The sequence below is a fragment of the Danio aesculapii genome, chromosome 10, assembly GCF_903798145.1.
Source record: "Danio aesculapii chromosome 10, fDanAes4.1, whole genome shotgun sequence".
NCBI lineage: Eukaryota > Metazoa > Chordata > Actinopteri > Cypriniformes > Danionidae > Danio > Danio aesculapii.
Genome location: NC_079444.1, coordinates 4,241,628 through 4,256,290, shown reverse-complemented (window position 1 = coordinate 4,256,290; position 14,663 = coordinate 4,241,628). Strand labels below are relative to the sequence as shown.

Sequence of the window (14,663 nt, the reverse complement as noted above, 5' to 3'; positions counted from 1 at the left end):
ATTAATCAGGGGTCGCCATAACGGAATAAACCACCAACTTCCAACTTATCCAACATATGTTTTACACAGCAGCTGCCCTTCTAGCTGCAACCCAACACTGGAAAAACCCATACACTCTTTCACACACATACATTATAGGCGAATTTAGCTTATTCAATTCACCAATTCACCAACTGGGCTCAAATCAGTGACTTTTTTGCTATGAGGCGATTGTGCTACCCACAATTTATTTTTACTTTTTCAGTTGTTTTCTGTGTTTTTTTTTTAAAGAGTTATATAAGAAAAAGTCAGCAAAACAAAACAAAAATGAACAAATAAAATACAAAGGGTGTATTGAGGACTTCGGGAAATGCTTAGGGCCCCCAAATCACTAAATCAGCCCCTGATTATATATATATATATATACAGTTGCAATCAGATTTATTAAACCCCCCTGAATTATTAGCACCCCTATTTGTTTATTTTTTTAAATTTCTGTTTAATGGAGAGATTTTCCAACACATTTCTAAACATAATAGTTTTAATAACTACATTTCTAATAACTGATTTATTTATTCTTTGTTCATAATGACAGTAAATAATATTTGACTAGATATTTTTCAAGACACTTCTATACAGCTTAAAGTGACATTTAAAGGCTTAACAAGATTAATAAAGTTAAGTAGGCAGGTTAGGGTAATTAGGCAAGTTATTGTATAAAGATGGGTTTGTTCTGCAGATTATTAAAAATATATATAGCTTAAAGGGGCTAATAATTTTGACGAAAAACTGCTTTTATTCTAGCGGAAATAAACAAAAAAAAAGACTTTATCCAGAAGAAAAAATATCAGACATACTGTGGAAATTTCCTTTCTCTGTTAACATCATTTGGGCAAGATTTAAAAAAGAAAAAAATCCAAAGGGGGTTTAATAATTCTGATTGCAACTATATATATACTATATATATATATATATATATATATATATATATATATATATATATATATATATATATATATATATATATATATATCGTCACTCTAGAATTAGGTTTTATCTGGCATTTTTGTCAAAATTTAGTTATTGCCATATTCTTGACAACCTATTTACATTATGGAATGTTTTTTATAGTTGTTTACATTTTAAGACTTTTTATTTAAAAAAACAAATGTTACACACAAACTGTTTGCTATATGGAATGCAAAAACTTTGAAGTTTAATATCTCAAAATCATTCAGAACGCTTATAGAACCTTATAATTCTAAGGTGCGATTATATATATATATATATATATATATATATCTATAATATATATATATAATATATATATATATATATATATATATATATATATACTGTATATATATATATATATATATATATATCCAAATGGCAAATACAATTTGGGCAATTGATCAAAAAAGAAAAAGGTGCCTTGTTTATATGAAAGCAATATTTTTATTATATTATTTTCATTTTAAGTTATTCGTTTTGCTTGTTGTGAGGGGAAATAAAGCTGCTGACTTATATTTTTAGATAAAAACTAAACTAATAAAAAGCACGCCATCCATGAATGTTTGACTGATGCCTGAAGCAGCAGAAGTGCCAGTGCAGCAGTGAACGAGTTAAAGCATAGCACAGCCAGTGCAATAATCCGCACTATTCTGCACCAGCGCCATTCGGGGAGTTTATCAACACGTTTAAACGTCCGTTTTTAGTTCTTATACAGTTTGTGCGTAAATTGCATACATTCCTGGAGATCCGTAATTTTATTTTTATTTAACGTGATCAAATACAAGATGGAATACTGGTTGCCTGCTAAATACATACAAATGGAAAATCTAACTATATCATATTCTTGGACTTTCATATGCTGATGCGGAGAACAGAATCGGTTTGGATTTGTGCAGTCAGTTTACATATTAGAACGAGCTGCCTTTTCACCTGTTGGAGAGCGCGTAAAACTCGTTTTTGATTGTTTCCTCCTCCAAAGGTTTTGTCAGTAAACGCGTTTGAGATGAGAAACGAGTGTTTTTGATCCGCGCTGGACACTTTGCACTGCTGGCGATCCTTCAGAAGCCTGTTGGAGAGGAGCGCAACTTTGCTGCGTCTAGGAGATTCACCGGTGATCCATCATCTATCCAGCGCTGTGCAGGAGCCACCGGGCGCGCAGGTGGACGCGGATCCCGTCGTTTCCAAAGCTTAACCGAGCCTTGTTTAGAGTAATGCCGGGCTCTTGGATCTGGGGTGCGCTGGGAAGGTTGATGTGGCTTTCATTTCTTGCGCCAAGCGCTTTGATAATGATCCTCGTTCCTCCGGCGTCTCTGGCGGCATCCACAACCATGTCAGATTCTTAAGAGAATCGGACATACGGTGAGAGTCGGAGCTCTGCATCTTCAGCCTCGAGTATTCAGGCAGGATTTCCTTCAGTGGAGAGATCTGGACTGGGATGCGGACAGAGAAATGTGGAAGAGTGGGATGTGATATTTCAAAGTGACCACGAAGAAGACTGGAGGGGTATTAGGACTAAAAGCTCTGTGAATAACCTCAACAAGGCCCTCCAAAAGTAAAGCCGTACTCCAAACAAGTGGCTCCGGATGTTGTGTTTCTGCCACGAGACTCAGTAATACTCGCTTCAGAGAGCCTCAATCGAGTGGCAGGGCTTTTACCTTACAAACCTCACGCTCGAGATTGTCATGGCTGTGGAAGCAGGGCTCGGAGAATTACCTGCTTTCTCCTTTTCCTCTTCATCTACACCTGCCTGTGCGGATCCCGTGTCGTTTCCTCGCAAAGTGTTTGCCACACTGTCATTGTTCAAGGAGTTTCTGCCATCATTTCCTTTCCACAAAACAGAGACGAACTGGTGAAGTTGAATTTATTGCCTCAACGCTGCAGATTCCAGTCATCAGCGTCGTCCAGAGTGAATTCAAACGCCAGACACAGGTGTGTTGATTTCGAAATAAATCTTATTTACACTCTAAACTCAGTAAGATATGCTTAAAAATGTTTGTTTGTGTCAAAACTACGGTTCGTTTGTCCTATTTTTTGGTTCGTAAACCTGTAACAAGTCGACATATTTTCAACGCCATCTTAATATAGATGTAATTAATATCAAGTAGTCTATCTATCTATCGATCGATCTATCTATCTATCTATCTATCTATCTATCTATCTATCTATCTATCTATCTATCTATCTATCTATCTATCTATCTATCTATCTATCTATTCTATCTATCTATCTATCTATCTTATTAAATATATAATACATTGTTACAAGTCAAAAAACACTGATCTTAACCATATTTGTAGGAGTATATTTAGGATTCATGGTCACAGTGGCAAGCAGTTTCTTCAGCAATGTATTAAATAATGCAAGGTTGAACAACAGCTTTATACACAGAGTTAGAGGACACTTGTTGAAATGTTTGGAATTGAGGGACTGGGTTGGAAGCATGGATAAATAACTGTTTTCGTATAATGTGATAATTTTTTGAATTGTAAACATTACACTTGGCGATATGAATGCATGATGACACTCGATAGAGTTTGGTGCAACCTTCTGCTAGTCAATGAAATTGTATTTTGTCCTTGTAAACATGCAAAATGTATTGTGTCAGATACAAAAAATAAATAAATACTTACATGTAAAATGCATTACAAGTTCTGTCAAATCAAAAATTTTACTAAAATTACAGACCCTAATAATATTTCTACACATAATTAAGGAAACAAAAACTTTAGAGTAATGTTTTACAATTGGTTTGTTTCAGAAATGTATGGAATTATTTACCAGCAATTTCTAACTGAAATAAATAAATAAATAAATGATCTAAGAATATAAAATGGTTTTAAACTGCTTTAACCTGCCACCCACCATCAGAGAGACAATCCACGAATCAAAGTAGCATGAATGGAAAATAGTTTTTCTTTTGAAAACTAGCATGTTTAAATGTAAATTTATAATATATAACAATTTTATATATTTCCTAGTTATGGGTTGCGGCTGGAAGGGTATCCGCTGTGTGAAAACAATGCTGGATAAGTTGGCGGTTCATTCTGCTGTGGCGAACCCAAATTAAAAAAGGACTAAGCCGAAAAAGAAATGAATTAACAATTGGTATATATCGTTAAATATATGAAGAAAAAAAAATATCCATGTGTAAAAACATTTGCCAGTGAATTGGCGGTTCATTCCACCGTGGCGACCTCATAATAAAGCATGCTGAAGGAATGTGAGTTCAATGGAAATATGTTTATGCATTTCTGAAGTTTTAAGTTGTCTATGTTATGAAATGCTTACAGGTAGGCTTATATTTCCAAGTCTGGTGATGTAGATGTGCAAGTGATAAACTAATATAAGTTTTAGGAGCTGAAGAGTAAAATAAATGTGTCAGCTGATGATGAACATGTAAAGAGTTCTGATGCCAAAACCTCTAAATGCCGTCTGAAATTTCATCTAAAGTGAGCATTTTTATCAGGCTCCTATGTGTAGGGTCAGTAATATCACTTTTATGGCAAAGAATAAGCCTTTTCCCTGGTCTCTAAAGTGAAATATTTCGACATAACAAAGGAGGCTGAAAAAAAAAAATCTTTTTTTAATGGAAATTTCAGATGGCACTGGGGGTTTTTGCATCTGAACTCTTAATGTATTATTCCAATATCATATCAAATGCATTAATATCTTAATTGTTTTTTAGACAATTGCTGATTTTAGAAATTGGTATCAAAAACTCAATATATATGTATCTAACTAGCTAGTTTGATGTTTAAATAGTTGTTAAGTAATTTTGCTAAGTTTTGTTAAGTTTGCTATTGCACCTGCCTAAATCATACAGACACTAACAAAGGGAATTTGGATGCCTGCGGCACACAGTTTTTGTTTCAAATGCGAAAGCCTAAGGGCTGAGCGGTTTGATATAGTAACGGATCTTTTGAAGTTAGCACCATCTTCTGGTCAGGTCGTTCTTCACATGGCTCATGTCAATGATTTAGTCTATCATGTTTCACTGTAAGTGCAGAATCAGCCTCTACTCTCTGTCCAAACAGCAATTAGTCTCTCAGCGCGCTTGTTACCGAGCATTACCGAATTCTGTCAGAACTACCACATTGTTGTTGTTTTTGTGTGTGTGTGTGTGTGACTGCTGTTCACAGATGATGGACAAATTCAAAGCTTTTTCCAAACAGGTTTTGAGAAAATTGGCAAAATAAAATGTCTTGATCTTGTTTTGTCATAATAATAATAATATTTGATCTTTATTTTTAGTGGAGTTTGACAATCTTTTAGAAAGTTTCTAAGTAAAATATTTTTTTTTCTATATGTTGAGGTTATGGTCAAAGATAATATAATGCTTTTGATTTGTTTATCATTAATGGAGGGAAAACAAAACAGAAAATAAACATAACAGGGTTTTTTATGTTTGGGTGTACAGTGAAAAATAATAAAGTTCTTTGATTTATTTTATTATTAAATTACCGGATAAAAAAAAAAAGAATAAAATCATGATCGCAAAGCAAAAGTCGAACAAACCATAGAGATTTTTATGTATTTGGAGGTATAATGAGTTATAATAAAGTGCTTTTGATTTATTTTATCATTAAATTAATGGATTGAAAAACTAAATAAGAATAAAATTTTAATCTCAATGCACACGTCGGACATACCATAGGGATTTTTCTGTATTTGGGTGTAGACATGGGTCGGTATAAGATTCTGATGGTATGTTACCCTTGGATATAAATATCATGGTTTCACCAACAGAATCTCACGGCAATTCATAACTTTTTGATTTAGTGGCTAATTCGTATGAATTCGTAGGATCTAATTCGTTCATTTTAGTACGATTTCCTCATCCCCCCGATGACAGTTGGCTTTCAGGGGTGGGGTTAGGTGCCACGCCTCCTTTTTAAAAATCGTACAATTTCGTACGACTGGAACTTTTTGACAAAATTGGCAAAATAAAATGTTCTTGATCTTGTTTTGTCATAATAATACTATTTGATCTGTCTTTATTTTTTAGTGGAGTTGACAATCTTTTTAGAAAGTTTCTAAATAAAATATTTTTTTTTCTATATGTTGAGGTTATGGTCAAAGATAATATAATGCTTTTGATTCGTTTATCATTAATGGAGGGAAAACAAAACAAAAAATAAACATAACAGGGTTTTTTTATGTTTGGGTGTACAGTGAAAGATAATAAAATCCTTTGATTTATTTTATTATCAAATTATCGGATAAAAAAAAAAAAGAATAAAATCATGATCGAAAAGCAAAAGTCGAACAAACCATAGAGATTTTTATGTATTTGGAGGTATAATGAGTTATAATAAAGTGCTTTTGATTTCTTTTATCATTAAATTAATGGATTGAAAAACTAAATAAGAAGAAAATTTTAATCTCAATGCACACGTCGGACATACCATAGGGATTTTTCTGTATTTGGGTGTAGACATGGGTCGGTATAAGATTCTGATGGTATGTTACCCTTGGATATAAATATCATGGTTTCACCAACAGAATCTCAAGGCAATTCGTAACTTTTTGATTTAGTGGCTAATTCGTATGAATTCGTAGGATCTAATTCGTTCATTTAAGTACGATTTCCTCATCCCCCGATGACAGTTGGCTTTAGAGGTGGGGTTAGGTGCCACGCCTCCTTTTTAAAATCATACAATTTCGTACGACTGAACTTTTTGACAAAATTGGCAAAATAAAATGTCTTGATCTTGTTTTGTCATAATAATAATATTTGATCTTTATTTTTTAGTGGAGTTGACAATCTTTTTAGAAAGTTTCTAAGTAAAATATTTTTTTCTATATGTTGAGGTCATAGTCAAAGATAATATAATGCTTTTGATTTGTTTATCATTAATGGAGGGAAAACAAAACAAAAAAATAAACATAACAGGGTTTTTCTATGTTTGGGTGTACAGTGAAAGATAATAAAATTCTTTGATTTATTTTACTATTAAATTACCGGATAAGAAAAAAAAAAAGAATAAAATCATGATCGCAAAGCAAAAGTCGAACAAACCATAGAGATTTGTATGTATTTGGAGGTATAATGAATTATAATAAAGTGCTTTTGATTTATTTTATCATTAAATTAATGGATTGAAAAACTAAATAAGAATAAAATTTTAATCTCAATGCACACGTCGGACATACCATAGGGATTTTTCTGTATTTGGGTGTAGACATGGGTCGGTATAAGATTCTGATGGTATGTTACCCTTGGATATAAATATCATGGTTTCACCAACAGAATCTCAAGGCAATTCGTAACTTTTTGATTTAGTGGCTAATTCGTATGAATTCGTAGGATCTAATTCGTTCATTTTAGTACGATTTCCTCATCCCCCGATGACAGTTGGCTTTAGGGGTGGGGTTAGGTGCCACGCCTCCTTTTTAAAATCGTACAATTTCGTACGACTGAACTTTTTGAGAAAATTGGCTAAATAAAATGTCTTGATCTTGTTTTGTCATAATAATAATATTTGATCTTTATTTTTTAGTGGAGTTGACAATCTTTTTAGAAAGTTTCTAAGTAAAATATTTTTTTCTATATGTTGAGGTTATGGTCAAAGATAATATAATGCTTTTGATTTGTTTATCATTAATGGAGGGAAAACAAAACAGAAAATAAACATAACAGGGTTTTTCTATGTTTGGGTGTACAGTGAAAGATAATAAAATTCCTTGATTTATTTTAGTATTAAATAACCGGATAAAAAATAAAAAAAATAAAATCATGATCGCAAAGCAAAGTCGAACAAACCATAGAGATTTGTATGTATTTGGAGGTATAATGAGTTATAATAAAGTGCTTTTGATTTATTTGATCATTAAATTAATGGATTGAAAAACTAAATAAGAATAAAATTTTAATCTCAATGCACACGTCGGACATACCATAGGGATTTTTCTGTATTTGGGTGTAGACATGGGTCGGTATAAGATTCTGATGGTATGCTACCCTTGGATATAAATATCATGGTTTCACCAACAGAATCTCAAGGCAATTCGTAACTTTTTGATTTAGTGGCTAATTCGTATGAATTCGTAGGATCTAATTCGTTCATTTAGTACGATTTCCTCATCCCCCAATGACAGTTGGCTTAGGGGTGGGGTTAGGTGCCACGCCTCCTTTTAAATCCGTACTATTTCGTACGACTGAACTCGTACTAATTCGGACGAATTAGCCACTAAACTGACAAAACGTAAAATACTTACATTTTCTCGTGAGATCAGGCTGGTTTCACGGTATTGAGATTACTGCTCTAAAATATGTTCCTTTTTTAAAATGTCTGAGTAAAAAACAAAACATTTTCCATCTTTCTACACAATATATTTTAATTAAAAAAAAGTAAAATATTTTGGAGCAGTAAACATGTCAGGCTAAAGAATTCAAAAGAATTATTGACTTCTGCTGTCTTCATTTGCTTCAAAAACACAGATTTTTTAAAGTTTAAAATGGCAACTTTGGAGATCTTTTCTGTTTGAAATATTGCTGTTCTAAAAAACAAACAAACAAAAAAATGTAAATAAAAAATCTTACTCATAGATTTAAAACCCTGACTTTTCCAAATCGCGGTATGAATAGCCAGAAGGCTATTTTGCATCTGTTGTCCCTGGAAAGATGTTAAAATTGTCAAACTAAAAAAACAATACAAAAATTATGCAATCAATCATAGTTAGGAAGCACTAAAATAGACATAGTTACGTAGATCTTAATAATAAAAATATATATGTCAAATCAAACAGAAAACACGAGCATTATGTAAAAGAGATAGAAATAGTTCAAACACATTTAAACAACAGATCATTAAGATAGCAGGCACAAGTGGTACTCACTTTTGCCTATAGACCATTTCAATGTGGTCATGTCATTGGCCCATGAACATTTCCTGCTTGTTATCAAACTATTTCATAACTGTACCATGAGGCAATTCAATCATAACTCAATGTTAAAACAGTTACCATAACATTATTTATCAACATGTGTCTCTTTTTGGATTCTCGTAAGTTATAGAAATTACATATGTAAAAAAGGAAATACGTTGGGACCGTTGTTTTTGTTTACATCCCTCAAAATGGTCTCTACTGGAACATGCAAAGACACCTTCAAATAAAGTGTTACCAAACCATAAATTTTCATAAAATACACTATTACTGCATCTAAATCGTTTTCCTTTGGCTTCGTTCCTTCATTCATCAGGGGTCACCACAGCGGAATAAACTGACCACTGCAACCCAGAATGGGAAACATCCATACACACACTATGGCCAATTTAATTTATTCAATTCACCTATTCTGCATGTCTTTGGACTGTGGGGGAAACCAGAGCACCCGGAGGAAAGCTACGTGAACACGGGGAAAACATGCACATAGAAATGCCAACTGGCCCTGCCGGGACTCGAACCAGTGACCTTCTTGCTGTGAGGCGACAGTATTAACCACTGAGCTACCGTGTCGCTGCATCTAAATCAGATTTCCCAAACGTTTTACTTCCATCCGCTCAATTTCTGGTGATTCTTAACTACACAATAACTACATAGTCATTAGTCATAACGAGGTTACTAAAACTCCACCATAACTCAATTAGATCTCTACAGAATAACAACAAAATTATTTCACAGTTTGATAGCTTCATCATTTATCATACTGAAATTATTTAATGATTTTCTGTAAGATTCAAGGTTATGGAAAGACGAACGGAGAGTCCATCAAGCTACTCTCCACAGGCCCGAAAGAACTGGGGTGTATCAAATCACCCATCTTTAACCATACATCTTCGAAGCTGCTGGAAACGCACATAATTGCATCACCCTCCAGTGCTTTTTTTTATTTTTATGACACAGCAGTAATATCTGGCTGTATCCCAGCTTGAAAATCATTTAATGACATGGGCATTCTGCATGATGTACCCGCTCAAAATCTCTAAATGTCTCTTTTTAACTTGTTAGCAGTACTTAGTGTTCTCCCGCTGGTTAGGTCAATTAGATTTCACGACAACTTCTGGTGAAAATAAGTCCGACTTTGTTTAGACATCTTCAAATAAATCCCTGGAAAGCCTTTGCTTAATCAGTTCTGATTAGCCTGTTTTCTGGCATCACGTAATTGCAGCCCCAGGGGAAATTAAATGGCTCGGCTAAGCATTTCATCTGGCAACGTCTGTTAAGGTCTTGATTTCCTTAGCAGGACAATGTCATCTTATTAATGGCTGTTATATCATTAAAAACAATGAGATCCCAGATTTTGTGTAATAAATATTTCTGAATGTCTATTGTTCTCAGTGGCTATCGTTTAGATAATATCTCTGTATTTGAATGGGATTAATTGGCTTCCATCTCTGGAATTCCATTTTCAGCTGAAAAAAAAACTGTGTGTATTTTGGCCATTCATTTACACAGTAATGGCATTTTGGGGTGCTTGGAAATGCAGTCTTTGGAAATGTGACCCTGGATCACAACATGTGTTATTTTGCATGGGTGTCTGTGGGAATAGCCAAAAATAAACCAACCCAGGCTCATTTCGAAAACGTAATCCCGGAGACGTTTCTAGAGACCGCGAATTATGTAGCCGGAGGTACGTATGGCTGCATCGAGTTTTTTAAGCGAACGCTGCGGGGCGTTATGACGCCGTTCCTTTTAGCGCTCGCCAGCTGACCGCTTACCTTCGTGTGGAGGGCTTTCCCGCCTCAACCAGTTTTTCCGGTTTGCTCGTCCTGTGCGTCGGCGGACTCGAGACGCAGAGAGGAGCTGACCACGACAACAAGCGGGTTCGAGTCCGGGGAATAGCGCTTCCAGAAATCAGGTAAGACTAAAACAGAATCCAAGAATTAAAGCGAAGAGGTTCATAAACAGGGTGAGAATGTGGTGAAATCCAAAAATGTGGTAACAAAAAAAAAAATCAGATGAGGGCTTTTCTTTTTCCGGACGGCTTTTGTAAATCGTTGGTTGGGTTAAGGGCAAGGCGGGTCAAATCGGTAAATTGATTGGGTTCGGGGAAGGAGGAGGGTGGGTCTGCCGGCCGATTGGCCAGTCACCCAGTCAATCATTCAGCCAGTCGGACAGACAGACTTCGTTAGTTCGACAGCAGCCTCTGGTGTGTTTCACGCGAGAACATCGCGGGCGCGAACGGCACTCGCGGGAGACGTCCGAGAAGCCAAAAAGGCGCACACGGCGGCCTCTCGCGGATTCGCGAAAAGCAAAAACTGCAAAAATACGTACCTCCCGGGACGTATTTCGCGGTCTCCAGAAACGTCCTCGGGACTACGTTTTCGGAATGAGCCTGGGTTGAAATAAACTGTATGAGTTAGAGCTGGGCGAAATGGAAAAAATCTTCATAATTATATTCCATTTTAAACAATTATGAAATATATTTTAACCAACACAGGCGCATTCTGAAAACATAGTCCTATACACGTTTCTAGAGACCGCGAATTATGTAGTTAGAGATGCGTATGGCTGCATTTCATTTTTTAAACGAACGCCACGGGGCTGTATGAAGCCATTCCTTATTGCGCTTACCAGCTGACCACTTACCTTCGTGTGAATGGCTTTCCAGAATGGCCTCTAGAAATGTATATAGAGGTATGTTTTCAGAATGAGCCTGGGTTGATTTCAACATAACTTATTAATACTTCCAGATATAAAAGAGCATTACAACAATAACTGAAGCCACAAAAAATAGGGGGTCCATTAAATGATACATTTTCGGTGGCCGAAAATACGATACATCTCTAATATCAACACACTTTTAGATTCTCATTGTTGCACATTTCTGCTGTGTGATTGGCTCTTAGATCATCATAGAGTAAAAAATTCTAGAGCTTATTATTGTTATTGACATAAATTTTGTTGCGATTCGATATAATATCGTTTATCGGCCCATGTCATGGCCAGCAGCTTTACAGAAAATAATATAACAGATATAAAAAAATCAGTAAGAAAGATGACAAACAATGCAATTTGGAAACATTACAAATGATGACAGAAGAATTCAATGTTATTTCATGGACAGTTATGTCCATGATTTGGCAGGTGTAATAAAAAACAGCTCTAGATGAACTAGCCTTAGTTACCATAGTTAGTAAGATAATACAGCATCTATATCAGCGATGCCTAACCAAAGTTGGCCCACGGTAATCTTTGATTTGGCTCACCATCCCATGTGAGAAGAGTGGAAGAATGATGAGGACTGTTAAGCGATTGTCTAGGCATGTATCAGCAAACTAATAAAGCCCTGACTTTACTGAAAAAACAGTGTTCCACCAGATCCTGTGTGTCAGAGTGTATAGTTTACTGGTGAACTCATTTTATAATGGTAAAATAACACAGAAATCGAATAACACTTCAATCTCCTCCTAAAGCCCAGGGGGCGATCTAACAGCCGGGACCTTCACTCAAATGCAGGCGTGTGGCACACTTAGTCCAAACTCTGTCCTGGAGGGCTGGTGTCCAGCATAGCTTAGCTCCAACTTGCTTCAACACACCTGCCAGGACGTTTCTAGTATGTCTAGTAAGAGCTTAATTAGCTAGTTCAGGTGTGTTTGATTAGGGTTGAAGCTAAACTCTCCAGGACACTGGTCCTCCAGGACCGAGTTTGGACACCCCTGCTCTAGATAAACTAGCCAAACTCTCTTCTAGTTGGATGTTAAATGTTTGACCAGCAAGATCCAAAGTACATTCATCCCTCTGGAATGATATTCTCATTTATTTCTTCCCAACAGAACTTACTCCATTTCCAGATGGCCATGCAAAATCCCCAAACCTCTCAAGCCAATCTCATCTTCTCCCTGCTGTCCATGAATAACTGGTTTGATGTCAGTCTGGTGATGTGTCAACAGATGAACATTTCAGACTTTGTTTTCTTGCTCCACAACAACTCCAAATTTCACCTGGGAACCGTCCTTAAGATTTCCACCAACAGCAGCTCCAAAAACGACTTTCACATATTCCTGCAAGCCCAACTGGAGTCCATCAAGGACTCGACATCTACCTTAGTGACCTTCGGATGTGACATCAGGGATATTAGGAGAATCTTCACCACCATTGCAAAGTTTGGTTTGATTCTTCCTGATTACCACTGGATTATAGGAGACTCTCAAAATGTGGAGGAATTACGGACCGAGGGGCTCCCTATGGGTCTTCTTGCACACGGGCGTATGGGCGAGCCTTCGCTGGATCACTATGTCCAGGATGCTCTGGAGCTGGTGGCGCGAGCGGTGGGATCTGCCGCCACTGTCTCTCCAGAGCTGGCACTGATTCCTGGCACCACGAACTGCCTGGCAAGGCTTGAGGCTAAAAATCTCACATCAGGAATCTTTCTGTCCAGGTAATTTATTTGATTCACTGTTTGATGCTTTGTAATGTTTGTGTTGTGAAAATGCCATCATTGACAGGCTGTACAAGGCAGAATAATGATGGTGTCTCTGAGGCCCTGTTTACACCTGGTAATAAAATGTGCTTTTGTCAATCTGTTTGTCTAGTAGACGATGCTAAAGGTGTAAATAAGGTTGATACTGTCCATTTTAAACCATTTAAAAGAGCCAAAGAGCACATTGATACATCTCTGATATCTACACAGTAGGTTTGTGGCTTAGGAAAGTTGCCAAAAAAAATCTTCAGAAAAGGTTTTATGCTTTATAACCCCAGAAATTACCCTTATAATTCAAATATCAGTTTAGACCATCTCTGGAACAATTTTGAATATTAATGAGCTCTGCTTTCTCTCTCTCTCTCTGGGACATCCCTATTGATAATCCCGTGAGGATCGTCAGAGTCAGTGTTTTGTTCAGACTGCCCTGTCTTTTACTGGGATTTTACACTCTGTATTTCTATGAGAACAAGGAAACAATGGCATTTGAGACTTATGGTATGCCATTTTTATGTACTGAACACCTTTGTTCAGCTAGGCATAGGTGCATGGGAAGGCCTATCTTAAGGGATTTATCTTTAGTTCTACTCCTATACCCCCCATACACCCCCCCCCCACTCCTCACTCGGGCGTCGATTTAGCTGAGCCCCTAAACCGTGTCTGGGGTGATATGAAGTTCGGATGATTCTGCCAACGCATCGTGGGGGCCCCAAGAGATGTTATTAGGAGCCCACTTCCATCACCAGCAGCACCCCTTCCCCCTACAATGAAAATCCTAGAATCGCCTACAGTAGGTGTATCCTGATTTTTATACCATGCCGGCTAATACTAATTACAAATATTAAGTTTACTAAGTACTAATTTAATACTAAAGAGGCTTATTTGCATTCATTTGCATTGTTTTTGTAGTGTAAAACATGGATCATGTGGGACATTACATGAAATCCTAGTGGTGAACCACCTTCGTTTAATTTTCTTGCTTTCCGGGTGACTCATGGAAAAGAGGGCTATGTTGTCCAATCCATTACTTTTTCCTTTAAGCTCCATGTTTCCAGGTGCTTTTCATTGAAAAAACATAATGTCTGAGATAGGGCTGTGCAATTAATCGAAAATCCGATTTTGATTTTGGCTTCTAACGATTATGAAAAAGCATTAATCGAGATAAACGGTTACTGCATCATATACCGCCCCCTATCCAGTTGTGCACATTTGTTGCTCTGCAAAGCTCAGTTCCACATGAACATTACTAAAAGCATGTACTGTAATGTAACGTTTGCAGCATGGGATGCGCATCATTCTTTAA

General features: G+C 36.3%; 1 protein-coding gene across 1 annotated transcript in view; it reads left to right on the top strand.

Annotated features, from left to right (window-relative positions):
- Positions 1–2,820: 2,820 nt before the first annotated feature.
- LOC130236794 (glutamate receptor ionotropic, NMDA 3A-like) overlaps positions 2,821–14,663 on the top strand; it is a 35,609-nt gene continuing 23,766 nt past the window's right edge. Inside the window, exons 1-2 of the mRNA XM_056467556.1 lie at positions 2,821–2,922; positions 12,714–13,318. Of these exons, the coding sequence (XP_056323531.1) occupies positions 12,732–13,318 (587 nt within the window). The 5' untranslated portion in view covers positions 2,821–2,922; positions 12,714–12,731. The remainder of the gene's footprint in view (positions 2,923–12,713; positions 13,319–14,663) is intronic.